This window comes from Rhipicephalus microplus, unplaced genomic scaffold, assembly GCF_043290135.1.
Source record: "Rhipicephalus microplus isolate Deutch F79 unplaced genomic scaffold, USDA_Rmic scaffold_72, whole genome shotgun sequence".
Classification (NCBI taxonomy): domain Eukaryota; kingdom Metazoa; phylum Arthropoda; class Arachnida; order Ixodida; family Ixodidae; genus Rhipicephalus; species Rhipicephalus microplus.
The window spans coordinates 515395-543307 of NW_027464645.1; the positions used below are offsets into that span (position 1 = coordinate 515395).

The 27913-nt window shown below is 45.0% G+C and overlaps 2 protein-coding genes across 2 annotated transcripts in view; one reads left to right on the top strand and one right to left on the bottom strand.

The window, feature by feature from the left end:
• LOC119173912 (uncharacterized) overlaps positions 1 to 27913 on the bottom strand; it is a 228424-nt gene that overhangs the window by 181579 nt on the left and 18932 nt on the right. The window lies entirely within an intron of this gene.
• Positions 1812 to 27879, top strand: LOC142790144 (uncharacterized). Its single transcript, XM_075885124.1, has 4 exons — positions 1812 to 2436; positions 5642 to 6001; positions 11721 to 12182; positions 12914 to 27879. Exons 1-4 carry the CDS (start codon positions 2266 to 2268, stop codon positions 13826 to 13828), a joined length of 1908 nt encoding a protein of 635 aa, XP_075741239.1. The 5' UTR covers positions 1812 to 2265; the 3' UTR covers positions 13829 to 27879.

Genomic DNA, 27913 nt, shown 5'->3' on the forward strand with positions numbered 1-27913 from the left:
ATCACACCTTCGTCATTCATTCACATCCCGTAATACCGAACTTGGTATAAGTGAAGCTAGCGAAACGGCCGCAAGCGTATCATGAGCGTACCTTCTGTAGTCATGTTGTTACAAGACACGCATCTCATGATTATCATTTTTGAACCAGTCACATACCTTCGTCAGCCAATCACGTACTGTAATAAAAAATTTGGTATATGTGACGCTACCGAAACGGCCGCGAGCGCATCATGAGCGTGCGATGTAGTCATGTTATTACATGACACATGTCATGATTTTCATGTTAGGGTCTGTCGCTTGTGTTCGCCATGCAATCATGCCATACCATACTGAGTTTTGCAACATGTCATGTGAACGAAACCACCGCAAGAGCTGCAGGACTATGAAATGTAAATCATGACATTCATGACATACATGTCATGATTTTCATGTTATTACTAGTCAAACATGTTCTTCACACAATCATGTTATGCCATACTAAGTGTGGTATCGACACCATTATTGAAACGGCCAGGAGAGCTAAAAGTCGTAGGCGGCTAGATAGATAGATAGATAGATAGATAGATAGATAGATAGATAGATAGACAGACAGACAGACAGACAGACAGACAGACAGACAGACAGACAGACAGACAGACAGACAGACAGATAGATAGATAGATAGATAGATAGATAGATAGATAGATAGATAGATAGATAGATAGATAGATAGATAGATAGATAGACAGACAGACAGACAGACAGACAGACAGACAGACAGATAGATAGATAGATAGATAGATAGATAGATAGATAGATAGATAGATAGATAGATAGATAGATAGACAGAGAGACAGAGAGACAGATAGACAGAGAGACAGAGAGACAGATAGATAGATAGATAGATAGATAGATAGATAGATAGATAGATAGATAGATAGATAGATAGATAGATAGATAGATAGATAGATAGATAGATAGATAGATAGATAGATAGATAGACAGATAGATAGATAGATAGATAGATAGATAGATAGATAGATAGATAGATAGATAGATAGATAGATAGATAGATAGATAGATAGATAGATAGATAGATAGATAGATAGATAGACAGACAGACAGACAGACAGACAGACAGACAGACAGACAGACAGACAGACAGACAGACAGACAGACAGACAGACAGACAGATAGATAGATAGATAGATAGATAGATAGATAGATAGATAGATAGATAGATAGATAGATAGATAGATAGATAGATAGATAGATAGATAGATAGATAGATAGATAACACTCAAAGTCGCCGTAGTTCGCTAAGAAATGCTTCGCATTTGAAAACCGGAAGCAGGGAGCGTGCTAGTCGCCGAACTGCGGCCGATCAGCTGCGACCGAAACGGACAGTTCATTATAGTAGGACATGACGAGCCCAGTACGTCATAAGAACATGAAAGAGGAGCATGATGAGAATTCTAACCAGAGCGCGAAACACGAGGGGGGAGCTGCGTCGGTGGAGGCTGGTTTGTGGACGCTAATCACGAACGATCAGTAGAGTACACTGTACTCAGGCTAATGAGTTCGGACAGTCAATAGCCCCTACCAACTAATGATGCGTTAAAACGTGTTTTTCTTAACACTTCGCAAAGATCGTTAGATACAAAATCTAGATTGTAAAGGGTTTCCTGGAATACCATACACGCACAGCGATTGCTTATGAGCGGCTCACGCTTGTGGAAGTAAATGAGCTATTTGGTAGCTAATAAATTTACAAGCGGGCACTCACGTCACTACGGGATCTAAAATGGTTAGTTCAGCGACGGCCCTTTACAAGCGAGTATACTTTTTATTAAAACATGAAATCTGTGGAAACTTACAAGTTCATTTTGTAAACGGATAGATGTGGTATTCGACGTTTTCTACCACTTTAGTAAACTATTAATTGAGTCAAAGATGCAATACCATGGTGACTGGAGATCGGCGACTGGGACCGCAGAAAGTTCGAGCTTCCTCGCATATAAGCCGCACAACGCGGGCGCGTCCACCCGGCCGCCGTTATTTCCAGGCGAGCGTCCTGTCAAGCGTTCGCGTTAAGCAATACTATTTTGCCGCGAACAGCCAATGAGGTCGCGTAAGGAAAATTTGATGATGGCTTCTTCATTACTGCACCTAAACCTAACGCAATAATGACAGTAGGCAGGACGCAGGCTGCCGGCTCAGCTTCGAACCGTTCCCTGCATCGTCGGCCAGCGTCGGGCGTATGCGACCGGCGCTAGGAACGTCGTCATGGCCCTAGGCAGCTGGAACCGGTGCGGCGGCCGGCCGCCCATCTTCGAGTACTATGTCACCGAGTTCCCACTGCCCGAGGAAGGAAACTTCAGGGCGATATGCAAAGTTTGCAACACCTCCATCAGCGCGTCCCGCCGAGCCACATCGAACCTGATATCGCACATGAAGGCGAGTTCCCTCTCATCGCGTGGCAATGTTCTTTTGCACGATCCGTTGGCGCAGCGCGGACGCACGTCACGCCGTAGTTGAGCGTTGTTGAAAAAGCCCCCCGCTTCTATAAATAATGGCATGATGGTCTCCCACCTCCCCAGCGTCTGGCTCGCGCGTCATACATCTGGCAAGCTAGGCGCGAGCCTCGCAGTTTTGTTTCAAGTCCTGACAATCGGCTGCGCCAAACGAGAGCGGGATGAGTGGAGCAGTCTGGGATTCGCGAACGTAAACACAGGATGTTCTCGACTCTGTGACGCGGTAGCCGCCGCGGTGGTCTCTAATTAATTGATGTCCCCTTTGTCTCTATGCGTCTCGGATTTTGCGTTTTTCGCCTGCCGTCGCCACCAGCCGCTCGCGTCGCAATAGTTTTACTGCAAGCCGCGCATCGTTAGCGCATGGAAGTTTCTTTTTGCTCACGTTGTGGGGCAGGACTCCGCTGTGTAGCGAGCGCTTGGAAGCATTGTTTGTTCTTGGTAACAACCGCTGGGAGGCAGGACTCGATAACCCGCATGTCGAAAGGACTACGCGTATGCCGGTAATGTGTGCGATTTCACGCACACGTATTTCGGGAGCCGTCGTAGGCGAAGTTGGCGGCGATCAGCACCCTGCAGACGCGCCGCGACATTCGGTGCCCCCCAATCGATAGCATAGTTTTAATTAGTTTTGTCTAATTATCCTCCCTCGCAGCGCAGCAAATACCGCGTTAATTAGGCAGGGACGTAATTGAATCCGGAGGGTGCAATTCGTTCATCCCCCGCGCCCCTTTCCTGCTGTAATGAAAGTAATTTCCCCCGCCGGCTCGTTTTATTTAGCTGCCTTTGATTTCGACTCAAGCCGAGCTGTTGAATTAATAAAATTAGAATATTCAACTTTGAGCCATGACATATGTAATCATGTATTGCTGTTGTCTATGTACCCGCACTATATGCGCACTTACGGTCATTAGCGCTATGTAGTACTAGCATTCTTACATTTTTCGTGAGAACAGCACGATTATTAGTTGTAGTAATGGTGACTGATGAAGTTCAATACCTTACATAGACAGCGTGGTCAAACTGTGTGAGTGTGCATTTGAGGAGCTTTTACAATTGCGCATCTGAATACGATTTTTTTTTTATGACAGCAACACATGGCGCCAGCACAATTGTTTCAATTTTGATCTGATGTTGCATAGGGTGCCAGGCTGAGGTAGATAACTGAGCACGCTCCCCTGCCTTCCGTAAATAACAAACACAGATGCATTAGCCCGAACACGAAAGAAGTTGTGATGATAAAACTTTTTGTGCGCCTACTTCAGCAACAAGTTTCTAATTTAACATATCTGTTGCTTCATGAGTATTGTTTTAATGTATTATCCTAATAGTGGCAGGCTTACAATTTATAGGAATTAGAACTGCAACTTGTAACAGTAGAAAGTTAGGCTGGATAACTCTTCCATGTACCAAGTGGTGCATTGCAAAATGAAAGAAAAGGCAGGCCGTAAAGCCAAGAACAAGTGCTTACTGCCCTTATCATTTGCTACTGGGAGCTGCCACGAGTCACTCTTCAAATTGAGCTAACGTTCACCACATGCTGTAGCAGGCAAAGCATTGTATGATTCTGAGTGCATTTTTAAAAGGGTACCAACATGAAGCACAAAATCAATTTAGGAAAGAAAGGTAAATTTAAGGGCTCGTTTTCTTTCTCAGAAACAGTATTAATGAGGACTGACAGACCGTTATCCCAAGGAAAGTATAGAGGATGTTATTAGAAGTAGTTGTAATGTATATGTGATGAAAGAAAAGTGGATGAAAAGATAACTTGCTGGGGGCAGGGACCGAGCCTACGACCTTCGAATAACGCGTCCGATACTCTACCAATTGAGTTACCAAGGCGGCTATCCAGCCCCATCCACTTTATGGCATATGTATGTGCATATAAACGTGGGAGCGTCAGTCAATGCCACCTGTTGCCACTGCAGCGAGTATGGGACTCATTTTTTTGCCTGTAGGCATCACGTAGCACATGATCTTTTTACTAGCTGGCAGCTGACATTATACGTTAGACAGATACATTATTCTTTGAGAACACTATCACATTGATTTTCACCATTATAGTTTGATTATTAGAATATGAGGTGAAGGTCAATGGTGCATTTCTGAATTTCGCTCGGAAACTTCCTGATGTCAATGTCATTATAGGGTTGTAAAAATTATTTTCTTTTTTTGTATTTTTGTCACAATAGCTTTATAAAATTTTCTGAGACTTGCCATGTTAAGTGTCTGGCTTTCATCAGCCACAATGTAATTTGCAGGTATGTGCAGATATCTCGTTATAGCAGTGCCACTTGTATACCTTTTTATACTATTTTCATATTGGGGAAAGGTTAGCTTGTTATAGTTCATTTCATACATCAGATGCAGTACTGTAAAAGCAATGTGTAAAAGCAAGGTGCTGTAAAAGCAAGGTGCTAGAAAAGCTATGCAAGGTGTTCAACCAGCAAAATGTGCGAGTTGCCTGTCTCACACCTTGATTTGGTCATTGTAAATGTGGCTTCTGTGATTGGCTCCTCTAGCTATGCATTACAAGAACTGATTGCAAAGGTGATGATACAAGAACAAAAAGATGCTAACGACCCAAGACGACCTACTGAAAACAGTATAAATAATGGGGTTTGTGTATTTCCAAGGCACAAAGCACCACCATTTATTACTGTCTTAAAGGAATAACAAAAAAAATGATTTCGTACACATAGTATACTGCAAGAAGTCTTGCTAGCTTTCATAGCGTTGACCGGATGTACGAAGTGTAGTATAATGTGAGCAAAATTATTTTCCTCTTTGGTGTCCCTTTTGCAGTTCAGTAATTAATCATAAATTAGCTGAAATTGTATACATAGAAATAATGTAATCTTACCTCGTGTTCATGTTAGCATTAGGCAAGCATTTCCTAACTTCGCTGTATGTACTGCTATTACTCGTATGTTTTTTTTTTGCACTATTATGTTATTTTCTTGTATTATATTACTACCCAATTCTTTTACAATTTCTAGTTTACCACTCCCCTCTGTAATACCTTCGAGCCTTGAGTGTACAATAAATAAATAAATGCTAGTGCACTAAACCACACCAGCCAAACCCCTCTGCGTGAATAGTACATTGACAAGTTTTTCATTCCTATGCAGCGCAAGCACCCTGGCGTGTACCATGACAATGGCAGCGCTGGCCGAATGATGGAGGTGGCCAGCATGCCCCAGTTGATGGGCAGCAGTGGAAGCAGCCAGCTAGGCTCAGTGCAGCAGTACGTAGACCAGCGGCAGCAGCAGGTGACGGACGCACTGGTCAGCCTGCTGGCAGGCAGCCTGCTTGACCCAGGCATTGTGGACACGCGCGAGTTCCGACGGTTGCTGAGCCTGCTTGACACGAGCTACGAGCCGCCCACGGCATCGCAGCTGGTCTACGGTCTGCTGCCTGGCCGCCGCTGGGGGCTGCAGCAGCGTGCCATGCTACTGCTCGAGACGGCTCAGAGCGTCGCCCTCACACAGGTTTGGAGCCCAGTGTCACTTTTCACTGGTCAATCTGAGCAGGACTTCATGTTTTGCGGCAACGAATCCGCATGGCGGTCTAGAGTGGGCTCGTGCATTTAACTGGTCGCTTCAGAAAAGCTTGTGTCACGCCAGGCTGCTCTCGCTTCTCTGCTGCAAAGTCGCAGATTTGGGCAAAAATAGGATGAGCAGCAGACGTCAGTTCTGTCATTCCGCCAGCTACCATGTTCACACTTTTAAGTGGCAACAGTGGTTGCTGTGGAAACATACAAAGAGGTAGCAAGAATAATTTACAGAACCGATTCACATGACGTGTTTGTAACTACCTTATGGTGTAATCACATGTGGAGAACTTCCATGATCCACTGGTAGATTTACCTTGATGCATTCGGAGTGCTCACTACAGGGTTTTGGCGGCCACTCTTAACCTTCCAATGAAATATGCCATGAGATTTTATACATACGTGTCATTGTCATTTGTAGCACTTCAGAAGTCGCTGTAACACCACGCACTTTCAGCTGCCTTCGAGATGTACGGCAGTGGAACTTGAGGTATATTCATCTGGGCACTGTGGCACTTTCACTAGGATTGCTAGAATATAGAGCTCACACTTGATCCAAGCCAGAGAATACACGTTATCACTGCTTCTGTTGCAAACAGATGAAACATTGCAAACAGATAAAGCATGGAGTCTTGATGCAATACCAGTTTCCCTCCTGAGGTCAAGGCGAGACTGCTTCAGAGTGCTCAGAGTTGAGCGTGATGCTATGAAGGAACCAGCTGAACATATCCAGAGCCCTCAATTTTCACCAGCCAAGCATGACACACAATGCCAGAGCACTCTGGAATGCTCGGAAACAACCAGTCAAATGCACCATCATTTGTAATTACAACTGCCTAACATGGGCACTTCAGTGTCTTATAAGCTGAGTGCCAGTTAAAGGGGCCCTGAAACACTTTTCTCAGTAACTATGAAATTAATTCACTGGAAAAGCATATTATTTCACAAATTGAACGCCACAAAAATTTTAAGAATCCATCCAGTACGAGCAGAGTTACAAAAATTTGTCACACGCTGCAATCATATTCTCTTTTCTCTCGTCCCGACAAAAGCGCTGCAAGCTGAGTAGGGAGGGATGGGAGGGGCAAACAAAAAACGTCACTCGCGCCTCCATCGCCTTGAGCATTTTTTTTTTCTTCGAATATGCAACTTTTTCGGTGCAGTCGCGCGCGCGCGCGTGGACAAGTGACGGCCTCTCGCGGCGACCTCTGTAACAACTGAGCGCACCATGTTCAAATCAGCTAATGGCTGATAGATGGGCTTACTGAGATTCTTTTCCGTGATTTGTCGAGAGAAGAGAAAGCCATTTTTAGCTGACTGATAATTTATAGTGAATTCCAGGCCACGTGCTGCACTGTAGTATTTGGCTCGCATGTTGTCGGGAGCCTCTACTACCGATCAACAGCGTTTTCTGACCATGTTGCAGGGCCTCTTTAAATGATGTTACGCGTGCATCAGCTGTTTACACAGGTCAACAAAGACATTGAAACCCGCTCAGACTCACTCACAAAACACATTTTCTCCAAGAGCTCGCTCGAAGTCTGACTCTGAAATTCTTTAATATTTAACTGACTCGGACTCAGACTCACTAAAGTTTTTCTCATCCAAACACACTGAGACTCAATCTCACCAACATATTGCTCTACCGGACTCACTCAGACTCGCCGTGAGTGAGTCAGATCACGAGTCCGCTAGTATAAAATGAGCTTTTCCTATCATGGTGCATATGCTTTTTAATGCCAATATCTTGCCTAACTGGTGCTCTATGATACGTCTTTTGATCTTGCAGCATCAGATATGAGTTATTAGTAGTAGTAATTCAGTAAGGACGTTTTTATGAAATATGCGACTCACGTGTGATATTGCTATAAATAATTTCCCATGAAGGAGCTTGGGGGGGGGCTGCAAACAGTGGATGTGATCGCGAAAGCGATTATATGCCAGTGTAACGCCAGCAGTGTTGAAAAGTGAAACCCTAAGTACACACACGTGTTGTTGTGTTTGTCAAGCCTGCAGTTCTGCGATCACTGCTTTCTAGTGTGCTAAATTATTTTACAGGAGTTCCAGCACTTTCTCGGGGCTGTTTTTTCGACTTAGGCCAAGTCGAGCTAAGCCATGTTTTCAAAAACGAAACGACGTGTTTACATGTGGTCGACACTTCACGCATGGTACTTCACATGCTGCCATAGTTGGACGGCTTCAAAATGTTATCGCTTGACTACTCGAGCGGGTTAAAGGAATGAATTTTGGCTTGCATGCGTGCGCGAAATTCAGACCCCTATCAAGTAGTGCCGGGGAGAGATGCTTCGATGAACGACAGCAGTAGCAATGAACCACCACCAGCAGCACGCATGAGTGATGCAGTAAAACATCGTTATAACGAAGTGGAATATGATAAACTAATGAATATAATGAAGCAATTGTAATTTCCCTTGAAATTCCTATAGATGTCCTTGTATTTAAAACCTTGTTTTAATGAAGCGAAAATTTCCCCACAATGGATATAACGGACCACTCCTTGTTCACAATGAGCATTTACTGATCATTTTGACATACGTCGATTCTCAATATCTTATAGTGCAGGACGGTTTACCTCTCATCACGGCCGCGGTCATTCAAAACTCGCGCCTTGCGCTTCCCAGGAGCCGCTTGCCAACACGCATGTGGGAGCAAGTCTCCCTGCTTCCCTTTTTTTCCAGAACTAATAGACTCGCCCGCGCAGCAACTCACTCGAGCGTGCACATCAGCCAGCTTCCCCTCTGCTGTAGAACTCGTTGACCCGCCCACACATCTGACCTCCTTCTCCCCTTCAGCTCTGCGCTGGGGCCTCACTAACCTTCGGGGCAGCGGAAATTGTGGCTTTCTTCTTTGTCATTTGCTGTGGAAGAGCAACACCACCTTTATCAATTTATGCCGCTAGACACGAGATGGACAATGGCAGGGGCCAACGTAAGCGCAAAAATATAACAATCGAGCAGAAAGCGGCAATGTTGAAAGCCCTTTAGTCTGGCATGAAGGGAAAAAAAAGTGGCCGAAAATTTCGGCGATGTGTGGGTGCCGCGAGCGACCAGACCGAGACGTTGTGGGGCGCTCTCTTTGACGCTGGCATTGTGCCTGAGTGCAACGCTTTCTGCATGTACGTCGGTGCCGATGCTGACGCGATGACAACCGAAGAGTTCTAAGATGCGGAAATCGTGCCCGTGGCGACGAGCGTCCATGACGACAGTAACATATGTGTCAACACCCCGAAGCCGAATGTTTGCGAGCCCGACGTATCGACGCCTGCGCAAGCGCTGGATGTGACGGATCTGCTGTGCTGCTTCTTTGGTGCTTACGATGACGGCGAGGACGAACTCGAAATAGCTGCTGCAGCTGAAAAAGCAGTCATTCGCGTGAGGAAGAGTCGGAAAAAGTCTATTGAGGACTATATTCCTTCAAAGTGATCTGATGACGGGTGCATGGTGTGTTTTTACGCCGCCCAACCCCCATCTCAAAGGCCAGGCAAAGCACAGCCGCGGCCACTGCACTGATGGCAGTTTAGGCGCCCGCAGCGTTTGTGCGCCGCCATTCGACGCTGCGTTTTTGTTATCTGGTTTGTCATAGTAAATTTAGTTGGACACCTCCTGCGAAGCGGCGTGTTCAGCCAGTATGCTAACTACATGGCTGCATGCACTGAAGCATGAGAACCAAGCGGCTAGGCAACACTTCTGCGTCGATTTGCCCGTGTTCGTTACAGGGAAAAACAGGAAGAGCTTTGGGCTACAAGAAAGATCTGTCACGCATTTTGTGGGCCAAAACAATCATGCAAAATTTTCACTGCAATCATGCAAATTTTCACAAAATTTTCAAACTCCTGTGACTTTTTTCTCTCGCGTAATGAACCCTCCTCCCACATTCGCGTCAACTTTTCTGAAAAAAAAAAAAGTGGTTTCATTACGCGAGTAAATACAGTATGTGGCGCATGAGCACTAGTGTGTTAAGATATGTGTGAACAGACTTAAGTACAAATGTAAACCAATATAAGGCTAATACTAATGCTGATAAGTGAGTAGATAAGATCATAGGTCGGCAATGGGAAGTTGAGCTCTCCCAAACTCACTCAAGAAATGTAGGTTGCACTTGAGGCTCACACGGACTGAAAACTCATGAATATTTTAGCTCAACCGGACTCGCTCGGACTTGCAGCTCGACCCGAGTCTGAGTGACTTGAATGTAAACATTCGACAGAAGCCTGTCTGGTTGGGTATGAAACTGGAAGATGATTTAGACTCCAACCAAAGGTTTTGAAGAAACCCGACGTTTCGAAACCGACTTGGTTCCTTCCTCAGGGGTGACTGCTGAGCTACGTAGGAGCGGCGTTTTCAAAGCACCCGGGGGGGGGGGGGGTGGATAATGACCCCCCCCCCCCTCTCTTTCATTTTGCCGTGGAGCGCAGTCCATGTGTATACACTGGGGGACGGGTTCTGAGAGAGCGGTTAATATTATGGGCTGTCGCCTGTATGTGCCGCGACTCGAGTAATAACCTTGTCCTCCAGTTCGGCTCGCTTTCAAGGATGGCCGTCGCTTCGAAATTTATCCCGTGATCCAACGTCTCCGCATGTTCGGCCACTGCGCTGCGCTCTTTGTAGAGCTTCCGCACATCGTTGGCGTGTTGCTTCAGTCGTTCCGGTAGGTTTTCGTCTCCCCGGTATACAAAGAAGGGCACTCGGTGCACGGAAGAAGACACGTGCGCGATGCGAACTCCTTCCTTCTTGAAGATCCGCGTCAGCATCTCGCTCGTTTCCTAAACGTATGGAACCGGTACGCATTTCGGGGGGCTGCCAATTAAGGTTGATTGAGGTTTTCATATTTTCGTTGATTGGCATTTTAGTATTTTCGTATTGGGGTTTCTTCAAAACTTTTGGTTGGAGTCTAAATCATCTCCCAGAGTCTGAGTGAGTGTGCGCAAGCCAACTCGTGTGAGCTTGCCGACCGATGGCTGCTTATTGTATATTCAATTATAGTATATTTAACATGTTACTTTTTTATCATCTGTTTTACAAGATTTAGCCATTATATGAAAATTAAACCAAATGTTCAAGAAAATAGCCATTTTGGTGCAGAGTAGGAGTATTGGAGTACCATCAAGAACATGTATGCTATAGACAACTTTGTGACGTATTATGTTGTGAACATTGAGTAGCAACATCATCTCATCATCATAACTTTGCCAAGAATGGCAACAAAATTTTTTTTATTGGTTTGTGCATTTGGTTCAGGCAGTCCAGAGATGGGAAACAAGAAATATGAACTTTTCGCTCTGTTATTTTTCCAAAATTGGAGCAAGAGGGGTGCATTTGATGAAGTTTGGTAGACTTAATGTTCAAAATTTTCTCATGTTGGCACATGCCTACCAATAGGTTGTATAAAAGGCTGTATTGTTCCACACATTGATTCCTATGTTTAGTAAAATGGCACTTCAACATATGGTACAAATATAAAGGCAGCGCACTGTCTCGGGAGTTGTAATAGAAGAAACCTCTCAAAATCAGTTTTTCTTGAAATCAGTGCAAATTGTGAAATCTGTGCAAATATGTTTATTTCTGGTTAGCTCAGTAGTGGCAAATCGAGACGAGTAATAATTTTATTCAAATGACGTCTCTGTACATTTTCCACAGGATGTTTGGCTCGGATCCACATCCTGCGTGAGTGTGTCAGCACACTTCATCCTCAACTGGCGCCTGCGCACAGTGTTCCTTGCCGGGCGCTACTTTGTAGATACAGACCCTGCTGAAAGCGTGCAGCAGCTGATGGCTGAAGCACTGGCACAGTACGGACTGGGCGAAAAAGTGGCACATGCTGCCGTGTACACTGCGGCGAGTGTCGTTCGCAGCTTCCAGACGTGCCTTCCCGGCTTCTCAGCATGCGAAGAAGGCGCCGCTCTTCCAGGGTCGGCAGGGGCTCTGCCGGGAGCCAGCGACGGGGACTGGAGACCCTTGCCTGGCAACTTGCTGAGCCTGGACTCCAAAGACCTTGGGCCACTTTTTGTAGATGGTTTGGGCTGCTTTGCAGAAGCGTTGCAGACTTGTGTGGCTGATGGCCTGCATGATGACCTTCATCTAGAGGCAGCAGTTAACAAGGTTGGTTTGCTGCAGGCATTGCGTTGTTCATTGTGCACAATGAATGCATTTCTTTATTGATTGCACACTTATTTGGCACACTAGCCATGCATTTTCACGTCAGCCGAGGCCATCTGTGGTCTTTATAAATACGAGAATGGTAACAGTTCGTCATATTCTCGCAAGGTGCAAATTACTCCATGTGCTGAGCACACTAACACCCTTTATTGTGTTGACTGACTGTAATGCTGGTAGCAGCGCGTACGACGACTAAAAGGCCAGTTGCGAGAAAGACAACAGACTAGCTTGGACTGTTGCTTACTGGCCGAATTCCTGTGCATCCATGTGTATACAAACTTGTAAATGTAGCTTCTCGTGTTCACTCCATGTAACATTATCTGTACGCATTTCCTGGTTAAGTCCGGCACTGTACTGCTGTTTTGAAGCGTAAGTTCAGCATGTCTCTTTCTTTTTTTATTGGTCGTAGCTTTGATATTGTAGCATATTCGTCAACATAAAATCAGCCACAAAGCTTAATTTGCTTTACTGATGCGCAACTGCACAGCCTCGTAAAGCACACCTTATGTGTGCTCGGGGTTTCTAGACCTAGTCAAGCTACTGGTTGTCGGGTTTTGTCTGGTTTCCCTTCTGAAACCTAGGTATGTAAATAATCATTTTGATTCTGGTAGAAGTCTTTTCAGAAAATTATGCCTGCTGCACAGCGTACGTTCATGGGTTTCACACATTTCCAGGTCAGTGGACTCGTTGAGTTGGCTCGAGGCCTGCCACAAGGAACTTTGGACTCAGTCCGCCAAGCTGTTGAATCCGGCTGCTCCACCTGGCACGGGCAGCTGCGGGTGGTTCGGGCCACTGCTGGATCACCCCTCGAAATGCTGCAGGGCGCTGCACCTGCCCTGGGCTTCACACCCGACGACCTCGAGACCCTCCGGGAGCTCTCCGAGCTAATGGAGCCCTTCGAGGAGGCCTTTCACCTCAGCCGTGGTGAAGGCCGTGTGACGGCAAGTTATGTTGTGCCTTGCATCCGCGGGCTGCGCGCCCACCTCGAAGCAGCCCGACCTTTTCGGCTGGTATCGGCCGCAGGCCAGCTCGTCGCGGCATTGACCACCCACCTAGCCAAGTTCGAAGGGAGCGAGACCTTCGTACTGTGCTCCATGTTAGATCCCCGGTTCAAGCTCCGCTGGTGCGCACAGGAGGGGGAGGAACGGCAGAGGTTAGCAGCACTGCTGAGCACCAAGGTGCAGGAGGCTGACGGAGATCGAGACACAGCATCGCCGCCCGAGTGCGAGGAGCCCCCATGTGAGCGTCGCCAAAGCAAGTTGTTCCGCTACATGAGCCCGGGGGGAGGGTCCTCCACCGAAGGACCTCAGCACCAAGCCGCTCCGCAGTGCTGGGAGGTGAGCAGCTACCTGGCAACGCCGTGCTTGCCCGAGACCGGGTGCCCCCTTGACTTTTGGCGCCAGCACCAGGGTCAGTACCCAAAGCTGGCTCAGCTGGCCTCTCGGCTGCTGAGCGTGCCAGCCACAGCAGCTCACATTCTCCGCATGTGCCGCGTGGGTGGCAAGGTTGCCAACCCCGCTGACTTCCGGCTTAATGGAGTCACATTTGAAAACCTGATGTTTATCAAATGCAACCAGGGTCTCAGGTAGTCGAACCCATCATTGCTGTTTTTGAGTGCCCCATTGCTTGAAACCGGTGTATGCCAAGTATTGGTGTCTGGCATCCATGTTATCGACTGCAGTCCAAGATCCAGTCATTATTTCACAGTCCACTTGGCCTGCTTTCATTTCGGTGCTGAGCCAATGGGAGTGATAGAGCTATGTCAACTGCGCGAGTCCTGTGGTTGGTCTTCATATGCAAGGTAGAGATGAAAGTTGTATATGTTTACAATGGGAAATGCATTATTTTATACAACGCTTTGATGCACATGTGGGTTGATAGGAGGTGAAGTGTAGTGTTTAGGCCCTTGTCTTTTATTGGGATGTTACACTGACGATTCCGAACATTACAAAGCCATGTTTGCAGTGTGGTTATTGAGCATAAACACAGGACGCTACGACAGCCTTGTGTATCAGGTCCTGCTAGCCTTCCTATGTGTCCTTTCAGTGCTGAGATTTTATTTGCCCAACCGTTTCAGCCGACTGCAAATGGCATTCCTAGCAACACTGCACTGTAGCAGCAGCTATATGGCTTGTACAGTGCCTCTGTCTGAACGCACGCCTTTCTCTTTGTGGCCTAGCTGCTGTCGCCTCTCCTTCTTTCCTGTCATGCTAGTCTTGAACAGTGCTCCTCTGCCTTCCTCACTCGCAAGTTGTGCATTGCATGAGCCATGAACTGCTGTCACGACAAGTGTCTTAAGGGGGGAAGAGGGTTTTAAATTTTTTTTTATATTTCTTGACCAAATTCAATGAAAATTGTAACCCAGACAGAGTTTTTCAAGCTGATTTCAAAAATATAATTGCTTTTGAAATTGGTTGGCCAGTTGCAGAGATAATTAAAATTAATCCTATATTGTTTATCAGAACAATGGAAAGGCAATTATTGGCCAGAATATTAATATTGACATATGGCTAGATACTATGAAGTGTAATTAACACAAATGTAGGATTACTTTTTTAATATTACAAGTATTACCAATTTTATAGCAATTTGAAGTTTAATCTCCAGATATCTCTATCAAGCGATTAAATTAGTACCAAGAATAAAAATTTAGAAAGACTAGATTGAAAAATCTGTTCCTACATTTGTGTAGGAGACATATGTAGCTACATGCCACCACAAGAATTGTGGCTCTATGTGACCTCAAGACCAAGATATCGCTTTGGCAAGTTTCAAAAACATCGAAAATGACATTCTGAGAAAACGTCAAAAAACAAAATAGGCTCATATTTAATACAGAAAATCACAAACTATTTACAATGTTCACAAATGGCCTAGCATCAGTACCCTCCAGGAACATAGTCTGTCTGTTTAGAGTCATTTCGGTGTTGTTTTCGTAGCACACGCTGCAAGTTTTCTGCAGAAGCATGCTTGCGTGCGCATGCTTCAGCACGGTGGCGATCTTTTTCACTCATGCGCTTGGTCAACTGTTGGCCAGGGTTTAGCTGAAGTTCTTGAAGTATGGCTGTAGAAGCTTTTTCATACCCAGAATTGAACTTCATTACAGCCTCTGCCACAGCAGCTTGCACAGCAAACAATGATGCATGTTTCTCCTTCGGCGCCAGTGCCCAAATAATTGAGTGGAGACACTCGTTGTTATTTTGGGTCTTCCCTCTTAGGCATCGCCGAAGAAGCGATTCATCAGACAAACGTCTGTAAACTGGAAGAAGCGCCTCACATACATGGGGTGGCAGATTGTGGCGGTGTTTTGGAGCAGGCTCACCTTTGGCCTTTGCTGCGTTTTGGCGGCACCATGAATCTGGGCCCTCTGGACAGAGAGTGTGGTTAGAAGTGACATCGTTTGAGGTGATGTGGTAGTATGTGGCCATGACTGCTTTATGCATGGCCTTGACATCACCTTTGTGCGATTTCAAGGCCCAGCCATAGTAGCTGCTGAGCTTGGTGATAAGCTCACCAGTCAGCTTTCCTTTCCCACCGAGACTCTCTGTACCAGAGGACTTCTGCTTGGAAACTAGATTTCGCAGTGCTGTGCCCATTCTCTTGTGAATGTGGTTAACACAATCTTCCTTGTCCACGGGTATGTATCCATAGACTTTCGCATCTTGAAGAGCAAGGTAAGCGCGGCTGTCACCATCCGACAACAAGGTCGTGTACCGCAGCTTATGCTTCTGCAGCGATCTTTGGAAGAGGATCAGTGCCGCTTCCACCTCCATCTCCCCAGCTTTTTTGTCCGTGTTTTTCTGGCATGCGTGTGCCTCCTTCCAAGCCTGGTAGGCAGGGTCAACTTCTTTTGGTGCCCGTGCGCACCCAGCACAGAAATTGCTGAGCACTACATAATCGAGCACAAATCCTGTGTAGAGCTCAATTACGGTGCCGACGCCGATATGAGACGAGTGGCCGCGCGTCATCCATGTGCCATCGAACGATATAGCGATGTTGTCCGGGCTGTTTATATTTAGGTCACGGTACAAATCGCGCACTAATTGTGCACATGTCCCCATCAACTTTTCTGCCCCATCGGTTGCCGCGGGGACGAGTTTCGTTTTCAAGTGTCCCTGCCATGTTTTATTGTGCATTCCTCTCTCCGAAATGTTCATCGCCGCAAAAATGTCGTTCATTGCGGTTTGCCCGTTTCCGGTGCTCTGCATTGCACGCTCCGCAAGGATGTTTATGACAAAAGGCCTGAGCTTTGCTTTGCCGCTCACGCGCGGCGAGCTCCATCCCTGCACATTATCGCCGCAGATCGCACATTCGGCAACAAACTTCACAGCAAGGCCAAAATCCCGCTCACCTTTTCGCACCGTGAGGTTACCACCACAAATTGTACACTTGCAACTGGTAGACGCCAGCAGCGCGTTCATCGAGTCGTAACTAGCGATGAAAAAACTTGTAGCGAGATCGTTGCTAGCTTGTGTGGCAGCGTCATCACGATCCAAAAAGTCAGATTTTCGGGCAGTAGCAGGAGTTGAAGCAAGTACATTAAGTTTTTCTTGAGCTTCACTCTCTATACGCCGCAAATCTTCTGGCTGCAACATTGCAGTGTCGTGCCGAAACGACGACGAAGACCCGCGGCGGTTGTCAAGAGCGCTTTGGGGGACTAGGCCTAACACGCCCGCATCGGCGCCGCTCGACTCGGGAAGCACGCCGTTCTCCGCATGGTCAGGAACTGGTGGTGGCACAGCAGCGCATTTCTGGAAGTTGTACGGAGTCTTCCTCTTCCTTTTTGTTCCGAATTTGTACTTCGTAGCGAACTTCGGCGACGGCGTCGACATCGTTGCTCACGTGCGAAAACCAGTTGACGCGTACGGTGTGCGCACAGTCGCCGCGGAGTGATGCAGACGATGCCTGTCAGGCCAATGGCGTGACCCGCTGCGGGTCACGTGCCGTAACTGGCCAATTACTGCGCGTGTTGGGACTTCTTTTTGAATCGGGATATCTTCACAGCCAACGCGCGCTCGGAGCCGAAAATGGCGCGAAAATCAAGACGAGAGGCTGCGCTTTCAAACGATATATGATTCGCGGCTGTCGGACAAATATGACGGCCGTCGCGTGTCACGGAAAAGGCGCTTTATTTACCAAATTCTTGGCTCATATTTAGCTGGCACTGGTGCTAAAATTGATATTACGGCTAAGATATCGTTTCAAACTGCATAAAACTTGGCGAAATGGTAGAATATTGGATGGAAATAGCAAAACTGCCATTTCCAAAAAATCAACTTTTTGACGATTTTTCGGCTTTTAAAACCCGTGTCCCCCCGAGAGTAGCAAAGTACCTACTCCACAAGGTAGCAGACCAGCAATTTAGTACAAGCGGCTGCTCACAAAACGGCAATGCACTAAATTCCGCTAGCCTATTCTTTCCAAAAGATAGTTTCCGAGATGTTCCAATATTGAAAGTACCATACTTCCTGGACTAGTGTCAGCACCTATTGTGCTATGCGCCTGCAGAAGCCAATTTTAACTTGAAAGCAAAAATGCTTTTTAACCCTTTAATGCCTGAATTATGGAACTACTGAAGAAAAATAAAAATTGTTTTCATTTTCCAGCTTTAAATAGCACCCTTAAAATGATTCCACAGTTATCTAAAATGCACCTTAAATGTGTACTTTTATGTATGTCGCAAATTCACCACATGCCACAAAAGCGAGGACCTTGCAATGAAAAATATACTTCAAAACTACGCAACATGTAGTGTGTACCACATCTTGAGCACGTACACACCAAATAAACAAAATAAACTCTGAAGCGCAGGTTAAAAAATACATGATAGAAAACTCCCCTCAAGGTAAAACTGTATTTTGACATCATTTTACTACATGCCTCACTCAGACGTGGTGCTAAAACTATGAAGATAAAGCTTGTGTCAGCCAGGCGAAAAAGAACAGAGAAGTGAGCGTGCTTGCACAAGCACACGAGCGTGCTTGCACAGAGAAGTGCTCGCGCTCTCGGCCATCAGCTGCAAAACAATTGAGTTTAGCATAAAATACATTACACGAGACAGAGCTAGATTTTTCATGCTGAAAGCTACATTCCCCGGGTGTAATTGGCAGCCTGCAATAAAGACGGCACGCATTCCCTGACTTGCTCGCTCCAAGTTTTTGGGTATGTTGCAAATTTGCGACACTAGGCAGTAAGGAGAGCTTTCGACTTCAAATTGTTTCTTCTACGTCATTTGGAACCAGTACACAGTAGGCTAGCAAAAATGAAAGTGTCCATCTTTTTTGCTTGGCTGCATATATGTTGGTCGTGAAGCCTCTTAGAACCGCTATCACTGAGGCTCTTAAGGGGAGATGCTACTCGAAAAAGGTTTTTTTTTATTTCATAACCCAGCTCCTTGAAATTTTAGGTGTTAGTAAAGCTTGCAGTGCTGATTTCATAACTGCAATTATTTGTTTGATAGCTATAGTAGTTCCGGAGTTACTACAACTTTGATATCAAAATATAGTGTTTTTTGTGCACATAATAAAGCTTACTAAAAATTTTCACACAGAATTGCAAAATGGCTCATTCTGCTGCACTTGAGCAGTACAATACAGAAAAGTACCTCAAACAGAAAATTTATTTGCTACATTAAAAAAAAAAAATTAAAAGTACTAAATGCATATTTTACATCTCTCTATCAGTGTATCAAGTTGTGTAACAAAAAATCTGTGATGTATAATGCAACCTAAAGTAGATACTTGTATTCTAGAGTGGCTGATTAAGCTCTGTGCAAAATTTCATCAAGATAGGACTATTTTATGCCTAAAAAAGATTGTGCACAAGATGAGAGAATTACCTCAAAATGGAAATCGAGAAAAATGCATTTGAAAGTTGTAAATATGTTTACTCATGATTACACAGTGCGATTTGCACAAAACTTGGTGATATCATAGAAGGGACACAGCTAGAGCACCTAAAATTGTCCTGCTCCATATGTGGATCCTTCTCGCCGCTTGAGAAGGGAGTCATCAAGGCGCGCTTTCTTTGCCACGTTCCGCCGATGGGCCCTTGCCTCGGCTGTTTCACACGCAGACATTCTTTCGATTCTCCTCTGGTCGCGGGATTGGCCCAGGGTGATCAGTTGATCCGGTGGGACTACACCAAGCTCCTCTAGCACGTGTTCAAAGCTTGAATGTCCTTTATTGAACCACAACACGGCCATAGCAGCTGCAGTTTCCACTGTTGTCCGGGAGGCAAACTTAGTCTTCGGACACAACAACCAGATTTTGCTGTTCAAAGATTCTGCAGCGTTTTGGGTCTTCCCTTGGATACAACGCACCAGCAACTTTTCATCTGTGAGCCGCTTGTAAATGGGAAGCACAGCCAATCCTTGAGCCTTGGTCAAGATTGGTGTGTGGTCGGGTGGGGCCTCCCCAAGCGCTTCAGCTCGCCTATGCTTGCATCAGGAAGTCGCCCCTTCTGGACAGTATCGGTGGCTGCCTGCTGTGTTGCTCGATGATGAATGGAAATATGAGGCCCAGATGGCACGATGCATTTTCAGAATATCACCTCTGTTGTTTGTGATTGCAATACGGTAATAGTTCTGCAGCTTCTGAATTGTGCCATCTGTCAGCTTTTCCCCTCGTGGAAGTCTTGTTGGCAGTTTCCGAAGTGCAGTGCCTAGATGCTTGGCCACATGGTTTGTGCACTCCTCCTTGTCCACAACAGCTTCACCATATACCTTGGCCTCAGCGACAGCGGTATAAGCTTTGCTGTCCCCATCACTGAGGAACTTGGTGAAGCGCAATGGTGTTGTGTATGAGGATGTCCTGCCCCATATGCGCAAAGCTGCCTCAGTCTCCATGGCATGAGAGGAGCACTCTGTATTTTTTTCGCAGACAGGTGTGTGGAATGCTTGCCATATTTCTTCCTCATCACCCAAGTCCTGGTGCCGGCTACAGGCAAGGCAGTAATTCGATAGCACTTCAAAATCTAGGCACAAACCAGTGTCCACAGACACAGCAGTGCCGATGCCATTGTGGCTCTTGTGCCCTCTTTTTTGCCATGTGCCATCATACATGACAGCAACATCAGCCCCATCCACTTTCTCTTAAGTTATCATCCGCGCTTTCGCCAGGTTTTCTTGCACAGCTTTGGTAGCTGCAGCATGAACTTTTTTGCCAATTGCAATAAAAGTCTTATGATGCATAGGTATTGGCAGTCCAAGAATAGCGCAAAAACGCGACAGCTGTTCATGCCCAATGCCTATTGCACGCGCAGCCACAACTACCTTCACATTGACAGCGAAGCTGTCACGCGAGCTGCCGCTTCGGTAGCTCCAGTCATCACCGGCATCGGTGGGCTGTCTTTCCGGCAGAACACGCCGCGAACTATGCGCGGCAGAAACCACTGACTCAGGACACTCACTGTTATCACAGTGCAGCTCGAGGAACGAAGAGAGGCCCTTACGTTTACTTGCGGTGTCGCGAACGACGAGTCCAGCGGTGTGGCATGTTGGACAAACAGCACGGCTTACCATCGATGTCAGTGCGCCGATGTCACAAAATACTCCGCTCACAGAGCCACAAACACTCTTCGTTCTTTCGCTTTCGAACTGTTCAATCTTTTTTTCTGATGCGCTGATGAACTTGATCGCGGCGTCGATTTCGTCAAAGTTCCCGCAAGCCGCCGTATCCCCGCTGCCTTGATTAGGCCTAGTGGCCCGCGGCTCGCATTCTTCTACCGCTGCTTTGCGCTTCGGTTTACGTCGACGCCCTTGGTACTTGTTCTTGCTTGCAAACTTTCGTGCTCGGAAGTCTCGCTTCTTCGAGTTATCCATGGTGAACTCGGAAAAACGTAGAAACGCACGGCAAGTGCCGATCGTCGCAAGCGCTCAGCGAGCGAGGCCGATCAGATGTAGCCAATGGCGGCCTCGGTAGCGTACCATGTGACCGGTAGAGATGCGCGAAGCGGCTGCAGCTTGGCTGCAAACCGACTTGGAAACGACTGTTTTGTGAAATTCCTCACTAAAATACGAAACTAGGGGGACGCCTGTACACTAGAAGGAGCCTTGATCTACACCACCGAACAAACCCCGATGGCGGACGTCATCGTGTTGCCGAGTGGCGGATTTTCAAAAATAGCCGTCGGATGCCTGAATTCGCGACTTCGGCAGCTACCTTCACTAGCGCAGATCGACTTTTTACCACTTTCTCGTTTGAATTCAGCTATGACCTTTGGGGAAATGATAGTTGAATGATCAAAAGTGATTTTAGAAGCAATATCTCAAAAGTGGAAATTTTCGCAAAAAACGCGATTTTTCGACCCGCATCTCCCCTTAAGGTCAAAAGGCAAGCCTATCAGATTTTTGGGCTCGCCAATCAAGGCATTTAAAAGCAGCCAGCCTAACTTTCTCAGCCAGCATTCAGCTTCAAGTCACCTGCTATAAGTACAAGCTGGTAACGTTGCTTGTGAGCAGCAGCAATTATTGCAGAGCTGATTTTGTCATGCGATTATTATTGGAAAACTTTTCATTGTTTATGCCTGCACAGCCCAGGAAGTATGGTGCTATTTGCCTCGTTTGTGGCATTGCAATAATTAGCTAACATAACTAGCTGTCGCAGCCGCACAAATTGCCATTGTATTTTCTGGGTTGTCACCACCTTCCCCAGTAATGGTTTTCTGATGCCCAACTCGTAGGTTTTAATGTTTACTTGTTGATTCTTCTTGGTGCTTTTCGTTATTGCCATTGCACTACGATTAATGCTTTCTCTCGACAGTCAATTAGAGGGAACAAGTGGGCTTGCAAAGAGAAGAGGAGGAGGCTGATTTTCGTTGAGATTTCCTGGACTTCCAGAGAGGTGGATAGCTCTCCTTCTTCGCGTGTGTATTTGGGACCCTGTGAATATTGTGCTGGGATTTTTACTTCGAAGAAAGATGATGACGATGAGACGTGAGTTGGGTGAAAGAGTATCAAGTGCCACAAGCTTTTGCAGTGATGCGAGAAGCACAGCGCTGTTATGAGCTTCCCTATGAAACCGATGCCAAAGGCAACTGATGCAAGAAACCGAATGCATTCATAAGTATACTGCGAGATGTGAAGGTTGCGCCTTTTTATGCATACCTTTCTTTTTTCCTCCCAAAGTCAGTATTGAAACTACATGTATAAGTGCGCAATGCACCATGTGGCGGCACTCTTGTACATATAGAGACACACGGGGAAAAATGAATCTGCTGCCTAAAAACAGCATGTTCGGCTTCAGTCGTACAATAGCCACCAGAAAACTACTTGATATAAGCATGCATTTCAAGTGATTTCAGAGATCAAAGAGAGAGAGGAAGAAAACATTTGTGCAGCTGTTTTGCAAACTTTTCTTGCCAGGAAACATTGACCAAGCTTGATTGAGGTCGGACAAAAAAAAAAAAACATATCCTGGACCGAGTCTTCGTGCAGCACAGTGTAATGCCTGTGTTGATTGCAATGTACAGTAATATCTCAGTAAACGGAAATCTGTTAAACGGAACTACTGGTTCAACGGAACTATTGCCTTTGCAATGCTTGGTTACGAGCTTGTATTCTGCACTTATGTTCATCGCTCAGTAAATGGAACATATTTTTGCGGTTCCTTCAGGTTCCGTTTACTGAGAGTCTACTGTATGTTTATTAACGATTGCGTGCACGCTGGCTGTGAGATTAGCTGTAAGATTGAGTTTTTGAACATGAGGGCTCGGGTTTAATTTGTGGCCACATCAGTCGATGCAAGAACGTCTGAGTATTCAGACTTAATGTTCACGCAAGCAAACTCTTACAAAATGTTGTAATCCGCGATTTCACGTCGTTTGGTGGTGTTTCATGATGTTTGCATGATCTTTCGATCCCAAGTCCCATACCACAACATGCCTCATTATCATATCATGACTTGGGCACAGGATATTTCAGAGTTCGTGGTATATTTCTCAAACGCAAATTACACCACTTTGACAGGTTATATGAATATACATTATTATAAAAAATGTATTTCTCATCCAAAAATTTTTAAAATTACTTTATGCCACTTGCTAAGCTAGAACCGCACAACACGAAACACACACGAAACCCTGAAGTATGGAAGGTACCTTGGTCCCAGAATAACTACAGCTTGCAATCACTAACTCATAATATTTGAACCATAGTCAACTGGTACAAACACACAACCGCCATAAATAAAAAACATCTGCACGACTACTTTTTATCTTTATAAGATAAAACTCATTACCCTGTATTCTTGTACGAAGTGTCATTGTTACATTTTATGCGTACGTGTGATGTGTGGTGATCTCTGTGTATAATGCTTTCGATGCGAATGCTATGTAAGAACACTTGGTGACATGCGTCACATATGTGCAATTGCCATTTAAGGGACTCCGGGCCTTCGTCAAGCTGTTGTGACAGCTTTTCGCCCAGGTGTCCCTCTAGATTGTTTTTCTGGTAAATAAATTGAAATTGGATTGAAATAACAACAGCTGAAACGAGGGATAATATAAATCTGCAAGGCCAGCTGACTCCGCTTGTGAGTTGTCGCCGCTGAGCTGATCAAGATAGTGTATTTTAGTGCTGGTTGGTTTCAAAGCCCTCTGAAATTATTCACAAAAGGAATGAGCTCTCCGGTGGCTGTTGTGCGGGTGAAGCTGTTAGATGGTATCAAAGATGCATCTCTTACTATTGTCACGTCATTTATCACATCCTGTAAATAGCACACCAGCGTATGCATCGATCACCCCCCCAGGAAACTCTTTTAATGCATAACTGTGCCGTTTTTAAGATTCATTGATTGAACTCTTTGTTTCGTGTGTGTTGTGACCCTGGTGGCATGTTGCAAGTTGTCAGTTTTTTTTTTTTTCCTTTTTTTTCTCTCCTCACCACTTTGATAGCACCTTCAAATGTCTCTTGGAGATTTTTGTCTAGATGAGCCGCATCACAGCTGAAGACAAATCTATCTGCAGGGTAGTTGCGGATAACAAACAAAGGAGCTTTGGTTGTAAGAAAATGCTGTATGTTACAGTGTGTGTGCTACATCCTAAATTTCACAGTTTTTCTCTTGATTTGCCAATTTTTCCTTATCAACAGCTTGTGTCCCAATTCTGCTGCTTTCTCTATCAAAATATCAATAATATCCATATATGCATATTCCTCTACTTCACTAAAAGTAAACGTAGATTGTGTAACACTGCCAAATGGAAATGGTTTGCTTCTTTGTAGTGAAGGAAAACCGGCACGCTTTAAAGGAACAAGTGTTATCACTGCAGTCATGACACTGTGCTCATATATCACTTGTGCCTACATTGAGTTTGATATTTAATTGCGGATCTAATTTGGAAGTCATAAAACATTAATAGAAGCTAGGCAAATATTTCTATATCACCCAAGTACGCAATTGGTGTTTAAAAATATATAATCGTGGGATCGTCCTCACCAAACAGAAAAATCTTAGTACCACACCTAACTCTTCATGACATGATCTCTCTTTCGGAAATTAAGCCAAATAAAAGCTCCAAATTGTGAGTATTTGTATTTTTGGTAATGGTTCTAACTGATAGATGCCAGCTGAAGCATTTTCGGTAACCTGGTCTCACAGCTTAAAGAGCCGGCTACAACAAAGCAATGTTTGTGAAGACACAGGACTTGCAGTTTAACTCCACCTCCACCCCCCCCCTTTTTTTTATGATTTATTGACCAATATGAAAAAGCTTTTTGCACAGCTCAGAATTTGGTCAGAATTGGGTTTGACATTGAAGTACTGCACTAGTTGCACGTAAAAGCGGACAGCATACTATTGACCGAGACTATTGTTTTCATGCACACGCCAAAAAGAAATAAACTTTTCAAGAACTGGGCTAAAATTTCTTTTCAGGCTTAGTGCCTCGTGACTAGCCCTCATTTTCTTTCATTTGTTGGTGCCACCATAACTCTTGTCCACTTGCTCTTAGAAAAGTCGCCTGTAGTAGTGCCACCTTCATTCTGAAAGAAAAAAACTTTCACTCCCTAGCAAATGGGTGCAGCTTGAAGTACCGGTCCTTTAGTTACGCAAACTAGCTGTATTCATGCTTGAAAAAAATAGTGCGCTGAGGTGCATCGCCTCCAGCCACCTGCAGCTGATGGTGACAGAACGAAGGGACCCATGCTTTTGTTTCCTATCACAGCACTTGGCAATAAAAACATAAACAATCAGAGGGGAAGAGAGATACAAAAGACCCTTTGGATCCCCAAGACAGGTGCCATAATTCAGACTGAATGCCTGCGCACACTTGTTTATATTGCGTTCGGTGGTAAGAAGAGCCTAAACTGAGAATCTGTCATTAAAGTCAGGACACTTGGAAATAATGATTGTTTGTTTTCAAAAGATTGTGTCTTTTGTTGTCTTACGCTTGTGATTCTTCAGATTCGGTTTTGTTATTGTTGTTGTTGTTGTTTTTCAACATTCGCCTCTTTTGTAGCTGCGGAGGGAATGTTTTGATATCAAGAGCTTCGACTGTGGGCATTTTCAGAGAGATCAAAAGGCTGTATTAAGCACATACGTTCATTAGAAGATGTGACATTTGTTATGCCGACATTGCGTCAAGACTTCCTTGGGCATCAATCCTCATTTAGTGCTCTGATTGAAATGTCAGCCTGACGAATTTAAGGAATGGCTGTATTTGTCGCCTGTCATCTTTCGTACCATTTGTAGCAGTTTCTTTAGGCTTGCTGGGGGCGTATTGAAATTCAAAGTTTTTTTCTCCCTCTCTCCTTTTGTCAGCTAGATCATTGGGCGCATGTTTTTTCACTTCTGTGGACTACTTGACATGGCTAAATATTTGTCTGAAGCCCCTTTGTCAAGAACAAGAGCAACGAAATAGCTATTGCAGTCATTCCTTAGTGTGAGGGCAAATGTTTCTGTGATGACCGATTTTCAATATCTTACCTAAGTAATCTTGTAACACATCTAGGCATCTACCAAGAGGATGCATGGAAATTTAATTTTTTCGAGTAAAGCATGCTAATCCTGAATTGGAATTTTTAAAAGTTATTTCGGGCTTTTTCTTCATCTTCAATGATCGATATGAGGGCTAATTTAATGTGTACTTATTGATCTAACCATTTGTTAACCTAAGTTTACTTGGCTATGCTGCCTTTAATATGCTGGATGAATTCCCAAAGAAGAAGTAGGTGTTTGGGCAGTATACCAATACGTATTACAGACAAAAGATTTTCAAGAGCATTTTGTTGTGAAGCTTTATGACAGTGGGCTACTAAGTCACCATATGCCAGAAGGTAGCAAGCAGTTTTAATCTGATGCCTTCATTTAACAGTCTGTATGACCACTTTCTGCAAGGTGTTGGTCATGCATGTAAAAAATGGTATCAAAGCTATAGGAAATATCGAAGCCATCAGTCATCGTTATCGTAGTAGTGCTCCACGTGTGAATTTGTGCCACCTTGATATTAGCTGTACCAAGTCCTGCCAAGTTGCAGGTTTTCTTGATATAAGTGCAACTTATGTCCAAAATTCTGCCAAACAGAGGGGTACACATGCATTTATGTTGATTTTTAACGTTCACTATTAGAATATACTTTTTTTAACCATTCCACGATGCAAGCTTCAATACAGCTGCAGGTGCCAGCAAAGCTTAGCTTCACAGAGACTTCGCCGGAATGGACAAAGTTTCGCGAGGGAAGCAGGGACAAAACGTCATTTTCACAGCACCAGAAAACTTGCGCTTTGTATTCGAGTAGAAAAGCAAACCTGTGTAGAATACTTCTCAGCTAACATTGCAGCCTACTTTTTCAGCGCTTTTGCAATGAATCATTTGGACTTGCATTTAGTGAGATCACTTGTTTCAAGCTGGGCTTGATCAAAATCGGCAAACACTGTATTTGATTCCTGGAGCTTAGAACTTTCATCCTGATTTTTGTCCATGCCTACACAACAAGTTATCCTCAAACCTCGATATAACGAAACACTGGTTATAACGAAGTAAACAAAAAATGTTCTTGCACTAGATATAGTGTTAGGAATAACCCTTTATAACAAATTTTTGGATAGAACTGACTTTTCATATAAGGTGTAACTTTGTTATAACGAGGTTTGAGTGTACAACATACAACTGGATGGCCACTCTCTAGGGGTACAACAACCTGACCATAATAAGTACACAAAGTGACAGAACTCATGATTGCACATGTGGGAATTGGTTGGATGTGAAGCTGCGTCATTCCTGTGAAACGATGTTATATTACTGCACCACATTTTTGTTGTTCTGTGTGCTTGAGGCTCATCGACAATGCGCGATGCTCCCACTTCTTCATGTGTTTGTACTGTTTTCCCGCTACGTGTGTGTGTGTCTGCAAGTGTTCAAGGAACACTCGTTTTATTTATTTGCATTGTAAGCCATATATACTCGGCACATGGTGATGACATGTCTGTCGGTGAGCAGCCTGCAACCCTTTTGTTGTGGGCTGCATGCGAATTGTGTGCTGCTGGATAGCGTGTCTATTCTGAGCAGGCATTTGTGATCGAGTCTTTTTGCTTTGCCAGTGCACTTGAGTCTCTTGTACATTTTTTACATATACACATGCAAAAGAAGGTGTGTCATTAGAGTCTGACTCATGACAAATAAAAGACGAAAAGATTTGACCTTGAGCCTTCCTTGTTTCAGGCCTTCTTATTAAACTGT